This window comes from Lynx rufus, unplaced genomic scaffold, assembly GCF_022079265.1.
Source record: "Lynx rufus isolate CCGP_SWC_20201006 ecotype Redwood Valley unplaced genomic scaffold, mLynRuf1.p SCAF_17, whole genome shotgun sequence".
NCBI classification, from domain to species: Eukaryota; Metazoa; Chordata; class Mammalia; order Carnivora; family Felidae; genus Lynx; species Lynx rufus.
The window spans coordinates 6,090,621-6,108,910 of record NW_025814831.1 but is presented as its reverse complement, the minus strand read 5'-3'; the positions used below and the strand labels follow the sequence as shown (position 1 = coordinate 6,108,910).

Below are 18,290 nucleotides of genomic sequence, written 5' to 3'. Positions count from 1 at the left end.
AGGCCTGGCTGGGAGGCTCTGCACCCACCCCTCCGGTGGATGAGCTCAAGCGTGGGCATTCCACAAGACAGGACCCGGCAGCCCAGGTCCCGCCGCCTGGACGGGACGCCGTCCCGACGCCTGTGGTGGTTCTCCAGGCCACACCGAAGAACCTGCTGGAGACCCGGGTTTTCTATGTGGACGTAGGAAGAATCAGAGGTAACGAGGGCTGTGCGTGTGGGCGCAGGAGCGCTTCGTCCTGATTCCACCTGATCTCGGCTCACGCAGACCTGCTGTGACCTGAGCCAACGTTTCTTGCTCGAGATGGTGGCTTGGCGGCTAATCATGGCAGTAAACCACGCTCCTGTTAATCTCCTCAGACTTCGCCGAGTCCCAGCCACCCTGAAACCTAGTCGAGAAGGATCATTTCCCTCATTTTGCACAGCCAGGCACGTGCTTCCCCAAGGCCATGCGGCTAGCGGATGACAGGCCAGGCCTGGGCAGACTCTGATGCCGTGCCCCCTCCGCCTCCCCATACGGTCTCCACGAGGGACAGTGTTGGTTGGATGTCCCTGGCCCGTGTTTTGGTGCACCTCTGGTTCCTGGCTGACACCAGCCACCCGGCCTTTTCCAGACGTTCCCTCTGCCCCTGTTCACTGGGGAAGACTGGTCAGAAAAGGGGCAGTCCGGAGATGAACTGAGCCGTAGCACCACCAGAAGAGCCAAGGGAAAGTTGCTTGGGCAAGGGGGCTAAGAGGACAAGAACGAGGGTGAGTCTGTCCCCTCTGGTGCCCTGGAACGCCACCAGTGGCTCTGCAGAGAGCGGCTGGCATGGAACGGAGGGGAGGGCCCCGGGGAGACTGCAGGGCAGCCTAGGGGCAAGGGGGTGCTGTGTGTGTGCGTGGAGGGGGAATTGAAAGGTGAGTGGGGACACAGAGGGAGTGAGGCCCAAGAAGCCAGAGGCAGAGGCCTCCAGAGGAAGGAGGAAGGCAGGGTCCCAGCTAGAGGTGTCTGCCCCCCGCCCCCCCACTTCCCCTTCCCCGGTGACTCTGGACAAGTCACTTAATGTAACACAGGGATAAATGTAATCACTTGCCCGTGAGGGTTGAGTATCTCATGACACCATGTAGGAGGTGTGCTTCACGCTTCAGAGAGTCGGGTGTGGCAAAGGAGAGGACGGCCCCCTCCCTACGGCCCCCTTGCCTTGGCGCTGGGGGGGAGCCGAGCACGTATTTCTCTGTGCTGGGGCGCCCAGACAGGTTAACGCGGGCTGCACCCTCCCCTGCTGCCAGCTGAAGGGCTTCCTCCCTGGTGATTCTCAGCCTGCTTTTTCAAGTTCGCTTTCGTTGCTTGCGTGTTGAAAGTAAACAAGGCAGGACGTTACAAGCCGCCTCAGAGTCTGGCTCTGCTTCTGCTTGGCTTTGGGAACATTTATTTATGGCCACTTCTCTCTGGCCTCCCCCGTTCCCTCCTCACATTAATTCACTCAGCCCCTGCTGAGCCTGGGCTCACGAGGGTGGTGGTACCGTGCCACGCTGAGGGCGGGGGGTGGTGGGAGCTGGTGGCTCACACCGGGGCCTGAGCTGTTCACCTAGAAGAAGACCTGGGCTGTATTAGCTCCGTCTTACAGAAGAGAATCACTCCCACGGAGCCCCGTGTTCTCCCTGTGATGGCCCTAGCGGGTACCCATCTGGTAACAGTGTGTTTCTTGCTAGATTACAGTGTCCTTAAGGGCAGGACACATCCCGTTCGTCCCATTCAACCCCAGAATCTCGTGGTGTGCCTTTCCCCTGGTAGTTATTAAGGGAATGGGAATGAATGTTCTGAGAACCAGAGGTTGGCTGAAGGCAGTGACTCCTGACCTGAGCTTTGAGAAGGGGTAAGACGTAGACCTGTGGATGTAGGAGGGAAGGCACCTTAAGGAAGAGGAAACGCCTTCTTTAATTTCTTGAATGATACCAGAGAGTCATTTTAACGGCCCCGGCATCAGGAGGATGCTTTTGCTGCCAGACCCGGCCTTGCCACCAGCCTGGTCTCTGCCAGGCACAGTGCGGGCAGCCCAGTTCCAGGACAGCCAGGAGGGAGGGTCCCTGGGACCGGCAAAGAATTTGCCCTGTTGTCTCAGGACTCCGAAGATAAACCGGTGGGACGGGAACTCTGGCCTGAGCCTCTGACCACCCCACAGGGAAGCCTGTCTTGAGGTGGTGGTCCCTGAGGACCCTCTGCCCAGCAGAGGGACCTGAGGTAGATTGCCGGTCCCCTGCCGCGAGAGCTGTCACACGCCAAGGCACAGCATATGCTAGCAGGGTCCGGAGAAGGACCATCTAACTTGGCCTGGGGCTCCAAGGGGAGCTTTCTAGAGAGAGCAGCATGAGTAGCAGTTGCGAGTGAGTAGGCATTACTGGTAACCTAGGCCGGAAAAGGCGTCCCAGGCAGGGGGACTGCACGAGCAAGATCAGAGAGGCCACAGAGAATGGGGTCAGTGGGTCATGACTAGGACGGCAAGGAGCAGAACGTGAAGCAAGGGCCACCTGCCTGCCGAGGGCAGGGATTTTATCTGGTAACAGTCACGACTCCCGTTCTCCAGTGCTGGAGGGCTCCAGCTGCTGCTCCAAGGATTTCCCGAGGAGGGGTCTCAGGATCTGTATTTTAATAAGCACCTTCTCTGACTCCTAGGCACACAGTGTTGAGAACCACGGGCACAGAGTGAGAAGAGAAGTTCTAAGTGGTTCACACTGGGGAGCACCACGATTTAAAGTGGTTTTAAAAATCTGTTTTGGAGCAAAGACCCCTTGAGGACACGGTAAAAGCCTACTTCAGAAAAAGCTCGCACGCTCACTTTTGCAAATAATTTCAGGGAATCCTTAGACTCAGTAAGCCTTTCTGTGCCCCCCCCTTTAAGTACCCCTCGTATAAGCGGCAAAGAGAAAACCTCGCACAAGGGGGGCTGCAAGGGGCCCCCGGAGAGAAATGGGAGCCGAAGAGTAGAAAGAGGCAGAGGCGGGAGAGATTTTCAGAACTACGGACATGGTGGCACGTTTGTTCGAGACAGGAGATGAGGGTTCTGAGTGCACATCGGGGACAGAAGCCAGGTTCCGAGGGGGCCTGGGGCGTGAGCAAGTGCTGAGAAAATGGGGGAAGCAGGACAGGCAAGAGCCTGATGGGAGAGCAGAGGGGGTGGGCAGTGGGCACGTTCATGCCAGCTCGCATCAGCCCCGCCCCTGTTCACAGGTGCTTATCAGGTGCTTAGCCTGAGAGGTGAAGAAAGAGTTCCCAGTAGGGGCACCGCTCACCCTGGCTCCCCGCACGGGCTTTCCGGTTGTCCTGTCTGGGTATTAGTGCCAGATGACCTGCCCTCGGCCCCAGGTAAACCCGCTTCCCAGTCCCGCTGGGGAGACAGAGTCAGACTGTGCGATGAGTTGTTCTGTCTGCAGGGGGCAGCGGCCGAGTCAGGGCACTGGGCTGAGCAGGAGGGGACAGGGAGGGGGGATCCTGTCTTTGCAGAAGTGATCCTCAGCTGACTCTCACGAGGAGCTGGGGAGGGCAGCGCGCACTTGCCCAGGGCAGCCTTCTGTCTCCCCAGCCTGGGCGGGCAGCGGGGCGAGGCCAGGGGGCCCCTGCGGACGCGGCCGCCTCCCGGGCACTGGGCGCTGTAGGCCCAGCTCAGAGTCGCGGCTTCCCGGCCCTCCGATCCCGGGCGTCATGAGACCAAGAACAGTGTTGGTAATCCGTAACAGATGCTTTGGTTTGGCAGCCACTTGCCCTCTCGGGATAAATGGAGCGGGGTTGTAAACGGAATGTTCCCACGGGCTCACGATCATGAACACACTTAGCCACTTGGAGTCATGTATTCAACAAACAATTATTAGTGTCTACAGCACACACACTGGGGTGGCAGAGGGGGCAACAGCAGGGTCCCCACAGTCTAGTGGGGAAGAGGAGGCCGATGCGGGTACTGAGGGGCAGGACAAACTGAAAAGTGCTGTGGGCAGGTGCAGAGCCGAGCACAGCGCCAGGAGCCGGCCTCTGGCCGCGGGGGTCTCCGTGCCCAACCCCGGGCTTAGTTTTCCAGCAAGCCTCTGTGATTACGCCTGTGCCTGTCTGTTCCCTTTTTGGCTTGACATCCTTTGTCCTTGCTTGATAAATCTGTACTCTGTTCTCTTAAGCTTTTGTTGAAAAAGCCCAGAAAGGTCCTTACTGGTAGGGTGGCAGGGGATTCCCAGTTGACTGCTCTAGAGGGCGTGTGGCTGGGATGGAGGGGCTGCATACTCCTGGGAGAAGGTCAGAAACCTCCTTCCCGGTCTGACGCGTCACGTCCCACAGCTGGCGGGGCAGGTGTCCTCTGCTTTTCCAGAAGCATCGGCCGGGCGAGAGCGTGAGGCCGACTTCCGGCTGCCTGCACTGCGGGCTGGGCTGCACGCTGTTCCTGTGTATTAGTGTTATCTCCAGATGCTCAAGGGGTTTTCGTGCCAGGTCCAGGAAGATCCCTGGCTGTGTACAGAAACTTTGGGGTGTGGTTTGGGCCTTTTCTTTTTAAGCGAGGCATTTCAACAGATACTCAGTAGCAGTCTCTGATGTGTGGTCTAAAAGCATTAACTGCTGAGCCAGTGACAAGACTGGTGGTGCCTCGCTTGGGGCTGGGCCCAGCAAGTACTCACCGCTGTCCGAGGGACTCCCGAGGTCAGATTAGCCTTGAACAGTTGGGGAAACTGAGGCCCAGAGTCACACAGTCTTTCTCCTCTGAGCTCCTGACAGCAGGACTGTTCAGAGCTTCACAGATGTCTCACATGCCACCAGGAGGGAAATGACAGCCTTCAATTTTTTGCACACTCCTATGTACGCATACCCATACACATACCCGTACAAACGCCCAGATGACAATAGGATTGGACCACTTGTCCCAACAGAGCCTTCTTCTGGGAGAGAGCCTGGTTGTACCTACTGCTCAGAGCAGCCTGTTAGGTCCCGCGGGGGAGAAAGTCCATCAGGCTGGTGACCCAGCGTCATGTAGCATAAACCAGCCTATTCCGACGCATTTCCCCCCTGCTAGTCAGCTGGTTGTTTTGATCACATAAAGAGCCTGTCAGAGAGAGGCCCTCATGAGACTTGACCTTAGCTTCCCTTCCAGCTCCGTGTGCCTCCGGGCACCTCAAAGCCGGGGAGGGTGGGAGCTGTGTGGACCGGTCAGCACGGGCACAGAGTATATGTGGCCTGCTGGGGGTTGGGGGGTTGGCAGGGAGGAGGAAGGAATTGTCGATTTTCATTTAGTAAAGGAAATTTTATATGTACTTTTCAAAAAATAATTCACTCATTCATTCATCATATTTTTAAAAAGAAAACATTTGCCTGAACCGCCCTCAGATGCTAACTGCTTTAGACAAACAAAGTTCATGATGTCTGGGGACAGTACAGAGTTTCCATACCCAGCCAAGATGCAGAGAAGACAGGTGACTACGTAGAGCTCAGAGACCAGGTCCAGGCTGGAGAGCAATCAGTATCCTATGAAAATGAAAACAAAAATCCCAAAATACAAGCAAGATGAATCTTAGGCAGAAGACATGGGTATTTTCTTGCATTTCAGTTTCGTTAGTGGTGATAAAGTAAACAGAGTCAGGCCAGCGCCGTTCAAACGGGGGAAAAAAAAGAATGGGGTTTTTTGGTTAACGCCAGGTTCGGTTTGCACACGTAAGGTGTTAAAAACGGCAGCCGCAGGGAACCCGTGTCTGTAATTACAACGGGCAAGATAGCTGTTGGTGTGTAAGCACGTGCTCGGGCAAAGCACAGTAGTGGGCACTTCTGCCCATGCCATCCTGAACGACATGTGGTGACCCCAGGTCCCCCCTTCCCCCGGCCCCGGCCCCCAGGAGCTGCAGTTCCCTGCATAGCACGCCGGCTGAGCTGTTTGCCTCCCCCGCCCGGAGCCCCACATCCCCTTCCTGAGCTCGCCTGGGGCTGAGGCCCTTCGTGGGCAGCACACAGGGCGTCTTCTTCAGAAAGTCACAGAAAGTCTCCAGGCCCCCCAGCCCCTCCAGGCTCGCTGAGGCGTGAGACGAGCCACCGCGTGTTCGGGTAGCTGCGAGCTCTCTGAGGGCAGGGACTGCCCTGCTCCTCTCCGCATCACTAAGTGTCTTTGACTCACTGGCCTCTGTGCTTGTCACACTGATGTGAAAACATGACACTCGGCCGTAGGACCTGGACAGGGAGGGAGCACGGGACAAAGCAGGGGTCACTGGAGGAGAGTGAGCGGGGACGGCAAGGGGGCTTGTGGCTTTGTCCCGTAACAGGGGAGGTCCCTTCAGCCGTCCAGTGGACCATCCCAGGCCGTCCAGGACACCTGTGTGACTCTGGAGGACACAGGGAGGGGAATGTCGCTTAGAACGAGGGGGGGCTGCCGAACGGCCAAAACCACTTCACCGCCGAAACTACTTTGGGGAACAATAAGCCTCCCGCCAACAAGCGGTTTCGGTTCAAGGCCTCGTCTGCACGTAGAGCTGCTTTAGAAGGCCTGCTGCACTGGTCGTGACAGTGGCTTAGGTCATCTCTAGGCCCAGAGGTCCTGCAGGGAGCATTGATTAAGCACCTGCTGTGTGCCAGGCTCCGGGCCTGCAGGCATGCCCCTGTCTGTGCTGTAGCAGGGCAGGTCACTTTGGGTCTTCCACAAAGCAGACCCCAAGACCCTTCGGATGATAAGCGGGCGAGAGATTCGCGGGGAACCGTCAGTGAAGGACAGAGGGAGTGGGAGCAGGCAGGGGGAGCCTCAGGCCGTGATGCAGGTGTGAAAGGAGAAGGGGCAGAAGGGCCTAGTGGGAGGCGTCTCAGGCCGATGCAGGGCCCCGAGCGAAGGTTTCCCCCCTGGAAGTTTCCCCCCTGGAAGATTCCCCACGTCAGACAGGAGCGAGCTGGCACATCAGTCGTTGGTGGAGAGCAGCCTGAGAAGTGTGGCCTCTGTGCATGCCTTGGTGGGGCACCCGGGGCGGCGGAGGCTGGGGCCGTGGGTCAGTTCCGCTCCCACAGCAGGAGATCTACAGGGCACACTCGAGTGGCGGCTACACAGGGATTCTAGAAAGCGTGGCCCATCTCACAGTACCTTCCCGGATTTGCTTCCCCAGAGTCATCCCAAGGGCTTCCGTGGGCCCGTGCCACCAAGTGGTAGGGCTGGGGTCTCCGCTCAGATCCCTGTGACCGCGGAAGTATGTCGGGACCGCATCAGGAACACACACCTGCTTGGCATTCACTGTCAGCGACGGAGCGTGTCAGCAGCGGTCAGTGACACAGCTTCACGTGACTGTGGAACCATGGTCTGAACCAAGGCCTGTCTGCTGCTGTGTCCTCTTTCCTCTCACTTCTACTGGGTGTCATCAGCACGGGGCCGGAGCACTCCTCCTCCTAAGTGCAGTCTCGTGCAAGATACACGGTCTCAGGCTCCCAGACTCAGAAAAGTCAAAGCACAGCACCATTTGTTTTTCTTCTTTCTCTCTAACCTGGCTGTCTGTGGGGAGGAACCACGCCTGTTTTGATCATCACTGATTCCCCCTTAAATGTTTGTCGAATGAATGAATGACTTACGGGGAGAAAAGAAGCAGCACCGTTGCATAACAATTCACTCCCGATATGCCTGGCCACGCACAGAGCTCTCAACACACGGCTTGGTCGGCTGAGGTCAAGCCCACCCAAGACTCTTGAACCCCAGAGCACAGCTGGGGGGGGGGGGGGCGGCCAGCAGGACGTTTGAGACCCAGCACTGGCCCAGCAAGTCGTTGGCTGGACAGTCGTCAAATGTAAAGCAAAGCAGAGGAGCATGTGTGGCGGGGCTTGTGTGTACCCTGGACACACAATTATTGTTGAGATTGTATCAGTCTGTGCACTAGGCCACCTGCTGTCTGAGTCACAGGGGAGCGGGGTCCTGGGGAAGCCCAGTTCTTTGGGAGACTTAGGAACTGACTGTGTAGGCCAGGTGGAGGTTTCCAGGTCAACCGAGGGCCAACCCCCAAACACCCCTATTTTGTCACCCAACCACTGGGGCTGGGGGCAGGGATCTTTTTCAGATACTTTGCTTCTCTGACTCCTTAAGTGGACATCACATGACTTTTTCTTGTTGAGACTGCTTAGTCTCAGCGTTATGATTATCTGTTATTATGCAAACTCCTTCTGTATTGGCCTCGAATTGTTGGGCTTTAAATATTGTTTCTAATTCTGAAATTGCATTTATATGCCCTCCTTTGCTGATAACTGCCACTCCTCACTGTTACGGGCGTGCCTGACCGTAAGGAGCATGCCTTACCTTTTCAGTTTGGGAATTCTCGCGTGCTAGAGACTGAGAAACTATGCATCCAAGGTTATCGGGCTCATATGTCAATGAAGAGGCCAGTGGGCTCAGAGAGCCTCCCTCTCAACACCCTGGCAGGAGCTGTGGTGCACTGATCTTGGTAGATGACCACTTTCTCTCTCCCGGGGCTTTTAGTGCTGCTCTCCTGTTTTCCGTCATGTTCTTAACAGACGAAGCTGCTTGGGAAATGCCTTCAGCAAAGTATGGTACGACCATCTTGTAGTGTCATCTATATCACTCTGTTCTACAGAAGGTCAGCTAATTGTGTTGTTGTCCGCAGAGCTTGTATGATGCTTCCCTATCATGATGTCAGACGTTGAGCCTTTTGTTAGATGTTGTGAAGAATATTATGTGTGTCATCTGCTTTACAGTCAAAAGAACTGGGTGGAAATCCCAAATTTAGTCTCTGAATACCTGTGTGAATTTGTGTAAATCTTTCCAAGTCTCTGAGCCACTCTTTGCACATTTACAAAATGGGGGCAGCAAATGGCTACGTCCTACGTTGTGACACTTGGATGCTTTTAACGCAGTGTCTTATTTAACACCATGACCGGAATGGTGTAGACAGTTGTAGTTGGAATTCCTGTCTCATTCAAGCACTTTTTCCCTGAAGGGAAGGCTGTCTTTTCTAAGCTATGGGAAATGTTGGCACAGTATTTCCTCTCTACTCCTCGAGGTCTTTGGAGAATGAAAACAGCCCTTCCGGGGGCAGTTGAAAGCCCTGACAGTTGGAAGTTTCTTTGTGTCAAGGAGCGGTTGGCCTCCGTTTCCGAAAAGGGAAAGCCGGCTTCCAGAACCCTTACAGCTGAGGCTGACGCTTAAGTTTTCTCTTGGTCTGCAGTGAACAGAGTATCTGCCAAGCCCGGGCTTCCGTGATGGTCTACGATGACACCAGTAAGAAATGGGTACCAATCAAAGCCGGCCAGCAGGGATTCAGCCGGATCAACATCTACCACAACACTGCCAGCAACACCTTCAGAGTCGTTGGGGTCAAGCTTCAGGATCAGCAGGTGAGTGCTGGGGCCACAGGTTATACTCAAGGGCGTATGTCCCCCCCCCCCCATCACACACACATATAGTGAAAATAGGTAAAAATACATAAATAAAATCAAAATTTGGAGTCAGAAGATCTGGGTTCACTTTCTGCCCCCATCTTCTCCTACGAGACCTTGAGCAAACTATCTGTTCTGAACTTCATTGTTCACATCTGTCTTATAGAGAGGGTCATCCCCACTCTGTCTTCCTCACTGTGTTGTTGTCATATATAACATAATATAACGTAGAATAAAATAATGGATGTGAAACGGCTCTGAAAACGATACTGCAGACTGTGTTAGTGTTACTTTCCGCCTGCATGGCCATAAGTGATACGCTGTGAAAAGGTCTGGTTCCTCGGCCCCCAGAGTGTTGCTTTGGAAGGAATATCAAGGTGACGTGAAGAGTCTGAGATCACTTCTGTCCCTAAGAGCACATCCCGGGCACATCAGACCAGGTGGCTCGTGAGTGTGCCTGGTGAGTCTGTGCAAACACACACGAGATCAGTCCGCCTGTGTGTGTGAGGAGTAGTCGTGCCCACGTAGCTCAGGCAGAGTAGTGTGCTATGACCCGGACTAAAATAGAGATGTGGAAGAAGGGTTTGATGTAACTTAACCACAGTGACTCTGGTTGCTACTTCAGTGTTCTTCCTTCACTCTCAGAGATCGACAGGGACATTTTTAGCAGTGAAATTAACAGTTCTGTGGTTTCAGCATTTATGAAAAACTCTACCCAAATAACGTCTCCGGGCATCCTTTGTCGGCCAAGCCCTTGCTAAACTGAGCAGCAGGTTAGCTGTTGTCTCTGCAAGAATCCGCGTGTTAGCAATTGGAAAACCAAGAACAGAAACTTAGGACTCTTGTTTTTAGTATGTTGCCTATTGAATGGGTTTCTGCTCTGGCCAGAACAGCCCTGTTAAGTTTCAGATTCTTGTGACTGAAAGGGAGAGCCCCACCTCAGGACCCCTCATAAAGGTTCCAGCCTGGAGCTCTTGGTACCTTCAGAGGCATCACTTTCCCTGGTCGAAGAGCCTTACTGCTAGCAAGGTTTTTCTAGAAATCTTCCAGAAGCTGCTTCCCTGTTCTTCCAATTCATTGGTTCTGGCTCACCTGTCAGAGGTACCCTGTCCCACGTATCGCAGGATATACAGCCCCAATCATGGCGACCGCCAAAAACATCTGCCACGTTTCCGTAGCACCCCTGGGTGGCGGCTGGGAGGGCGGCACCTCCCCGCCACGTGGCTTTGACGTAGGCCCGTTACCCGGTGCGGTTCCTGAATCGCCGTGGGTGGTCCCTGGGTGATTGCTTTTACTATGACAAGTTTCCCGTGCCCTTCCCACCTCTTGATTGCCCTCCGGGCACACTAGGAAGACAGCGCAGTGTGCTGGAAATGGCCGGGCACCGCAGAACGGGACTCCCCGAAGCCAACACGCACCTTGCTCTCCGGGGCCTCGGCAGGAAGCACACGTCGGGGCTCCTCTGGGAGGTGACCTTTTCCCCCACGTGGGGAGGGACTGGCGGCGGGCCTCAGTGATGTCCTGGAGAAATTTGAAGGCTCTGTTGACTCTGAGAGACTCCCAGAGGCTGACAGAGAAGTTACCGGCACAGCCTTCCACCTGGAATTGCGTGTTCAAGCGGCAGGTTCCTGGAATGTGGTTGACACTCTTTCCCCAGATGGATGGCTGTGTTCCTGGGAACAGAAAAGGCGTTCTTAGTAGCCAAGGCCCTAGAGAAAGTGGCAGGAAACCTGGCCCACAGTGGCGCCTCTGCGCCTCCAGAGAAAAGATTGATTTCCACAGATCTGGTTTTCAGTCCGTATGGAGCGCGAGGTCAGACATTTCAGGACAGGCAGAGATCCCTGGGTTTATAACCCAGTCAGGATATCATGCACATTTCATGCGCCGTATGGCTCATGCAGCACTTTTCATGTCTATTATTTCAGCCTCCCAGGAACCCCAGAGGGTAACAGTGTATGAATTATCACCCCTGTTTTGCTCAATAAGCAGATAGAAAGCCAGGTGATCATTTGTGGCAAGAGGGACGGGCACACTGTAGTGTCGTTAGCGGAGGGCTAGCCCGAGTCTCACATTACAGGTGAAGAAATACCAAAAGGCTTGTAGTTGAGAACGAGTGATGGCACCAAAAATGTTAGCGAGCTGTCAGGCTGAATTAATACCAGGGGTCCAGAGGAAGGGGGCTTATAGCCCCGCTCTCTATGTGCCGGTCAGACTTCACCTGGAATGTCGGGACCGAACCCAAGTGCCACAGGCTGGGATCTGTAAAGGGAGGGCGCCCGGACGGTCACAGGTCTGCCAGCAGCACTGCACTGCGGGACGGCTCAAGGGGGAGCAAGAGAGAGTCGCCAGGAGAGGAGAAGGCCGAAGGGGCAGGGCCACGGTGTCCACACCGCCCACGGACAGTGCGTGGAGGAGAAGGCATGCTTTTCTGTGGACCCCCGAGACGGGGCCCGGAATGCCACGTGGACACTGTTATGAAGGTTTGAGCTCCGTGGCAGGAAATGCGTTCTTCCACGCACGCTGTTGGAAGGTGGAACGCAGTGCTTTGCAAGCCCACAGGCTGGCTGGCTGCTTGGTAAGAAGTCTGGGAAGGACGCCCCTTCTTTGGTAGAGATTTGGATGAGCGACCAACCTGTGGGTTCTGTGGCTTTTAGACCGAGGTGAATGTGTGGGTCAGGGAGACTGCTTTCCACCATTAAGTGTCTTTTTTTTTTTTTTTTTTTTTTTGTCAAGGGCCCTTGACTGCTTGTACGCAGAGACCTCAGAAGCAGGCTCGTCTTCCCTTGGAAGACAGAGAAGGCCCCCTCACTCAGTCCTACACCCGTGCCCCAAATAAACACGCAGGCTTGCTAACTGTGGGCTCGTGCACAAAACAACGTAGGACCTTTTAACATAAGTTTCTCTGTCAGCAGCTGTCCAGATCAGTCCTTCCAAATCTCGGAGAATCATTTTGCAAATAAAGCTGATAAGGACACAGGCTGAAGTGGAAGAGTGGGAAAAGGCAAATCTTACCAACGCGGACCAGGAGGGGGCTGGTGTGAATGTGTTACTGTTACGATAGGCTTTAAGGCCAGAAGTGTTACTAAAGGTAAACAAGGACCTTTTTAAGGATAAAAAGGTCAAAGGAAAATGAAGAAAGAACAGTCCTAAAGTTGTACACATCTAATGATACATGTTCAAAACATATAGGGGTGCCTAGGTGGCTCAGTCAGCTGAGCGTCTGACTTCAGCGATGATCTCATCGCTCTGGAGTTCGAGCCCCGTGTCGGGCTCTCTGCTGACAGCCCGGAGCCCACCTCAGTTCCCATCTGCCTCTCTCTCTGCCCCTCCCCAGCTTGTGCTTTCTGTCTGTCTCAAAAATAAATGTAAAAAAAATGTTTTAAGATAGCAAAGAAAACATATAAAGCAAAACGGACAGATCTAAAGAGAGAAATGGACAAATCCGGAAGCAGAGTTGAAGCTTCTAATCAGACCTCCGAGAAACCGACTGAACAAGCAGACGGAAATAAGTAAAGAGATAGAAAATAGCATTATAAACCAACGTGACCTAATTTACATTTATAGAAACCACAGGCAGAATATAGAAGGTGGAATATAGTCTTCTCACGTCTGCACCGAACATTTACCAAAACAGACCAGGCGCGGTCGTGGTGACCCTCTAAAGCCTCCTCTCATCTTGCCTCAAGATCCCTCAACCATTCTTTTTTTTTTTTTTTTTTAATTTTTTTTTAACATTTATTTTTTATTTTTGAGACAGAGACAGAGCATGAACGGGGGAGAGTCAGAGAGAGGGAGACACAGAATCCGAGGCAGGCTCCAGGCTCCAAGCTGTCAGCACAGAGCCCGACGCGGGGCTCGAACTCACAGACCACGAGATTATGACCCGAGCCAAAGTCGGCCGCTTAACCGACTGAGCCACCCAGACGCCCCCGACCATTCTTGACTGTAATGTGGTTTCCAGACCTCCTTCCACCGAAAACATTTCCCTCTGGCTTGCTCTGGTTGGCTCTCGGCTCTAAAAGTGCAGCACCAAAAGCAGAGAAACTTGAACACAGAACTGCTGGTAGGGACTCCCCGCGGCAGAAAGGAGCAGGACCTACCAGGCCACTCTGGTCTCTGCCGCCGTGAGTGTGCTCTCATCTTAAAAGCAGCTAACCAGCACTCTCTCGCTCTCACTCTCTCTGTCTCACTCTCTCAAAAATAAAGAAACTTAAAAAAAAAAAAAAAGGTGGGAGGTGGCACCTGCGTGGCTCAGTCCAAGCGTCTGACTCTTGGATTTCAGCTCAGGTCGCGATCTCACGGTTCATGGGTTTAAGCTCCGCGTCGGGCTCTGCGCTGACAGTGCGGAGCCCGCTTGGGATTCCCTCTGTCTCTCCCTCCCTCCCTCTCTCTCTCTGCCCGTCCCCATTCACGTAGGCTCCCTCTGTGTCTCTCTGTGTCTCTCTCAAAAATAAATAAACTTCCAGAAGAAAAGAATGGCTAACCAGAAGTCACTGTGCCCCTTCTCATGCATACATGCCACAAAGCCTCCAGCCCTTTTTCTGGTGATCTGGAGCTAACCCTAGAGAGAGCCACCCCAGGAGCTTTGTGCCAAAATGTGAAACAGTTGTTTCTTTAGCTGATTCAGCTCGCCTGAGCTCACGTGTGCTCGCTCGCTCTCTCTCTCTTCCCCCTCCACTGTGGGATGCCCCAGACCCACCTTCCACCTGGCTAAGACTTGGAAAAAAGCTGTTGTGGATAGTGCCCGTATCTGCTGTCCTCTGGCTTTACCTTACCCAAAGCGCGGCAGAATGGAGCCGTCGAGAAGAGTGATAAATCAGGGGTCGCGTCTTAGGGCCTAGCCCGCTAGCAGGGCGGCTTGGCCACGTCCCTTTGCGTTTATGAATCTTTTCCTGAGCTCACCTCCCTGGCCCACGGGGGCAGCAGACGGGGTTAGGTCCAGCTTCAGATCACAGAACCTGGAGCCTCAGAGCCAGCGGAGGCCGAGCAATCCTGAATGTCTCCTAAAGCAGACCCTTCCCGTGGCGTCACCCACAGCCTCGTCCACGCTCTGCTTGCATACTTTGGTCTGCAGCGAGCTTGCTGTCTCTCGGTGCTCGCACACGCGGGATTTGACCCTCGCGACGCGCCATGAGGCTGCCATGCCGTAGGCGTGTCCACTCTTCCCACTTTCCAGGTCAGAAAAGGGGTGACTGTTAAGTTCCATGAGGTCGGATCGTGTGACGAGCGGTAGACAGCGGTTCCGGGCCTCCCGCCGCCTTCCCCGAGCCACACTTACTACGTGTCACCTCGAAGAACTTGGAAATACTTCCCCATTAAGTGTCTGCGAGAGTAGTTGCGAGGCCAGGCCGACCCGGAGCGACTCCCCCAGCTGCTTGCGGGCACCTGAAGGTCCGGGCTCTGCCCCCATCTGCTCTCCACCTTCCCTGCTGGGCCTGGCTGGCTCCTCGCGGGCAGCCGAGGTTTGCCAGTGGATCAGCAATGCTGTACGTTTGTGCGGCACCTTCGCTTTTCTAACTGAGCCTTTTAAAATTTTTTTTTTTCAACGTTTATTTATTTTTGGGACAGAGAGAGACAGAGCATGAACGGGGGAGGGGCAGAGAGAGAGGGAGACACAGAATCGGAAACAGGCTCCAGGCTCCGAGCCATCAGCCCAGAGCCTGACGCGGGGCTCGAACTCGCGGACCGCGAGATCGTGACCTGGCTGAAGTCGGATGCTTAACCGACTGCGCCACCCAGGCGCCCCTCTAACTGAGCCTTTTAACTGATAGCCCGTTTCTTAATGCAGCCGAAGTACGAGACACTGTGCACATGGGAGGCAGAGATAGGAGCTGGAAGGCTCTCGCCCTTGGGGGTCTCTGTGCCTAGAAATCTAGATAAGACGTGCATCGCAGCGTGGCCTTCCCAGCAGCCCCACTAGGCTGGGAGAGCATTACTACCCCCTTTTTTTAATTGGAGAAACTGAGCTCCAGAGAAGTGACCGCTGTAGGGGGTGTGGCTGTGAGCGAGGACCAGCACCTGGACCCTGAGAACCTGACTCCCAGCTCCGGCCTCCCATCCGGAGCATAATTATTTACCTAGAAGAAACAGCTGGCTTTCAAACCCTCGCCGTTGCGTAGATCACACTGGAAAGCTGCCTGGCCTCGCGGTCCCCTTCTTCTCACCCCACCCCCGCCTCTGTGTCCCCTGGTAGCCCCAGGGGACACACTATCCTTGCCCCAGAGCTGCTGTGTCCAGCTCACTTACCTTTTATTTATTTACACGCATTTCTCTGTCTTCCCCGCCCCCCCTCCCCCCCAGGTTGTGATCAATTATTCAATCGTGAAAGGGCTGAAGTACAATCAGGCAACGCCGACCTTCCACCAGTGGCGAGATGCCCGCCAGGTATACGGCTTAAACTTCGCGAGTAAGGAAGAGGCGACCACGTTCTCCAATGCCATGCTGTTTGCCCTGAACATCATGAATTCCCAGGAAGGAGGTAAGCGGGACTCTGCCTTGGCCTGAGGCGGAGACCCCCCCCCCAACCCACACCCTCCCACAGCACTGGCTGTCTGGTGTCCCAGCCCCGCCGCCGCGTCAGGCTGATGCTGTGTGGGTCCTCAGAGAGGCCTGCTGCCGGATTTAAAGATGTTTCATTAAAGATGTTAACAGTTGGAAGGAAGAGAGGAAGACGGGCACGTCTTCTTGCCTTTTGTGAACTGTGTTGCTCTGTGTTGGTGCGTTCCTGAAGCTCTGCGTCCAGATACGTTTTATGTTTATTATCTTCCGTGTTCTAGAGCACGTCTTGAGCAGAGATGGGAGGGAACAAACACATGATTTATTCATGAATTCTTCATTCCTATGGTCAGTAAACTTGTACTAAATGTTTACTGAGTATAAGGGACTGGCCGGGCAGGACAGGTGAGTAATGAGCAGGCGGCGTCCCTCCCCTCCAGACACTTAGCACTTGGAGTAGGTACATCCCTAAACTGCTGATGTGGTGCCTCATACGTGCTCTCCCTGGGCGTGGGCCAGGTATGCAGGGGGCACAGGGCGGAAATCTGGGCTGCGGTTCTGAAGGGTGAGGGGGCTCACGAGGCAGAGGAGGAGCAGGCATGTCAGGCAGAGGGACGACGAGGGCACCCAGGCCTGAACGCCTGGCGTGTGCGGGGAGAGCCCCCTGCAGGGTTTCTGGGGCCTCGGGCACACGTGATGAAGAGCCCCAAAGACCTGGAAGACGGTGGGCGGGCTTGGTACTTGGGGTCGACGGGGGCCTGGAGGAGGGAGCGGGGCCGGGTGATGCCAGCATAAGTCTCTAGGCAGGGCAAAACCACTTGTGGCTTTTATTAGAAATTGGCAGTGTTAGCTTCCGAGGGAAGACAGAAGCTTTCTAAGGCGTGGGTGTCTGGATGCCCACGGGTACGGTCCTGCCCTTTGCCAGAGATCTTAACCTTGGTAGAGCCTGCTAGTCACGAACAGGGCTTAGGGTCATGCCATTCAGTGTGAGTCGTGGCTCTGCCACATTCTAGCTAAGGGACGGGCCTTGGACAGGTCACTTCATTTTCTGTGCCTCAGTTTCCTTATCTGTCAGATGGGGGTGACAAAGGTTGTTTTTAGACTTGATTTTATTTTATTTTTTTAAGTAGGCTCCACACCCAACGTGGGGCTTGAGCTAACAAACCTGAGATCAAGAGTCACACGCTCTACTAACTGAGCCGGCCAGGCGCCTTCTAGGGGTGGTTCTGAAATTTAAACGAGCAGAGTCTAAAATGCTTAGCAGGCTGCCTGACACACATCCGTCACCCAGTGTTGGCGTTTGTCGGTGTTACGACCACTGTGGCGGCTGGCGGAGCTGGGGTGGGAAGCAGAGGGGCTTGGTACCTAAGACCCAGGGGGAGATGGCTTCTATGTATCCATTGGGCCCGACAGATCGTAGCTTTGGGGCACAATTTAAACTCTAGGAGAATTTTCTTTGAGTAAACAAGACGTCTTGAGTATGTTCCCATGGGTCATACGCAGAACCATACCCGCAGAGCGCTCTCTCCTAAACCGAAGAGCCTCGTGCTTCGTGGTGAAGTGAGCTGGGTTTAAGGTTTCCGATCCGAACCTCCTCATCTGCCCCAGGATGTGAGCGCTAAGCTTCATTCGATCTGTTCAGATGGCTATGTCGAGGGGCAGAGACAAAGTTTTGACTTAATCAGACCACTGGCCCTTGCAAGGCAAGTGCTTACTTTAAATAAAAACTACTCGTTGCTTTATTAAATCTTTATTACATTCACCCTGGTCACAGGGAAGTCAGCTAATCAACCTCGATGCCAGATGAGAGCCCCTGACTGTTGGGAGGAAGTCGCTCACGCAGGGCCTCGAGGAACCCAGAGCTCCTCCGCCCGCCTCGGGCTGAGGGTGGGGTCACCGGGTGAGAGTGGCCTCGTTGACAGCCCACACCGTGACAAGTGGCGGCCTGTCCCAGTTCGTCTGCTTCTGCAGGCGTGACCTTCTGGTGGAAGATCTGGTTGCACCGAGAAGGTTTTAGCTTCTTCACCTGCGGTGTGACCCCTGCTGGTACCACGCAGAAGCTGGAAGTGTGCCGCTCGGCGAGCTTTTACACGCGTATGTGCCTGCTCCCCCCCGCCCCCCGCCCGCAGGTCCCCAGAGAGACCCTGTCCCTCCCCCTCCCCGCCAAGGGCAGGGGGGACGTCAGCTTCTGAGACGACAGAGCGGTTTGTCTGTGTTTGAACTTCGCTATGTGTGTATTTCATATAGTGTGTCCCTGGTGCCTGATTTCTCTCCCTCGACGTTGCGTGAGGGATTCATCCAGGCAATCGCTCGCCTCTGTCGTTGGTTCCTTGTCGCTGCGGGGCGCCCTGCCACCTGGTTCCACGCTTTCTCCTCTCCGTGGTTCAGCCTTTTAGAGCTCGCTTAACACCAGCAGCCACTGCAGATGCCCTCCCGCT

The 18,290-nt window shown here is 54.7% G+C and overlaps 1 protein-coding gene across 2 annotated transcripts in view; it reads left to right on the top strand.

The window, feature by feature from the left end:
* The window catches only part of EVL (Enah/Vasp-like), a 76,271-nt gene that overhangs the window by 9,205 nt on the left and 48,776 nt on the right, over positions 1 to 18,290 (top strand). For both annotated transcript variants that reach the window (XR_006962139.1, XM_047080120.1), the window contains exons 2-3: positions 9,147 to 9,315; positions 15,658 to 15,835. Coding sequence is in view for 1 of the 2 variants with exons in the window: in XM_047080120.1 (XP_046936076.1) it covers positions 9,147 to 9,315; positions 15,658 to 15,835 (347 nt within the window). In the remaining variant the exon portion in view is untranslated. The remainder of the gene's footprint in view (positions 1 to 9,146; positions 9,316 to 15,657; positions 15,836 to 18,290) is intronic.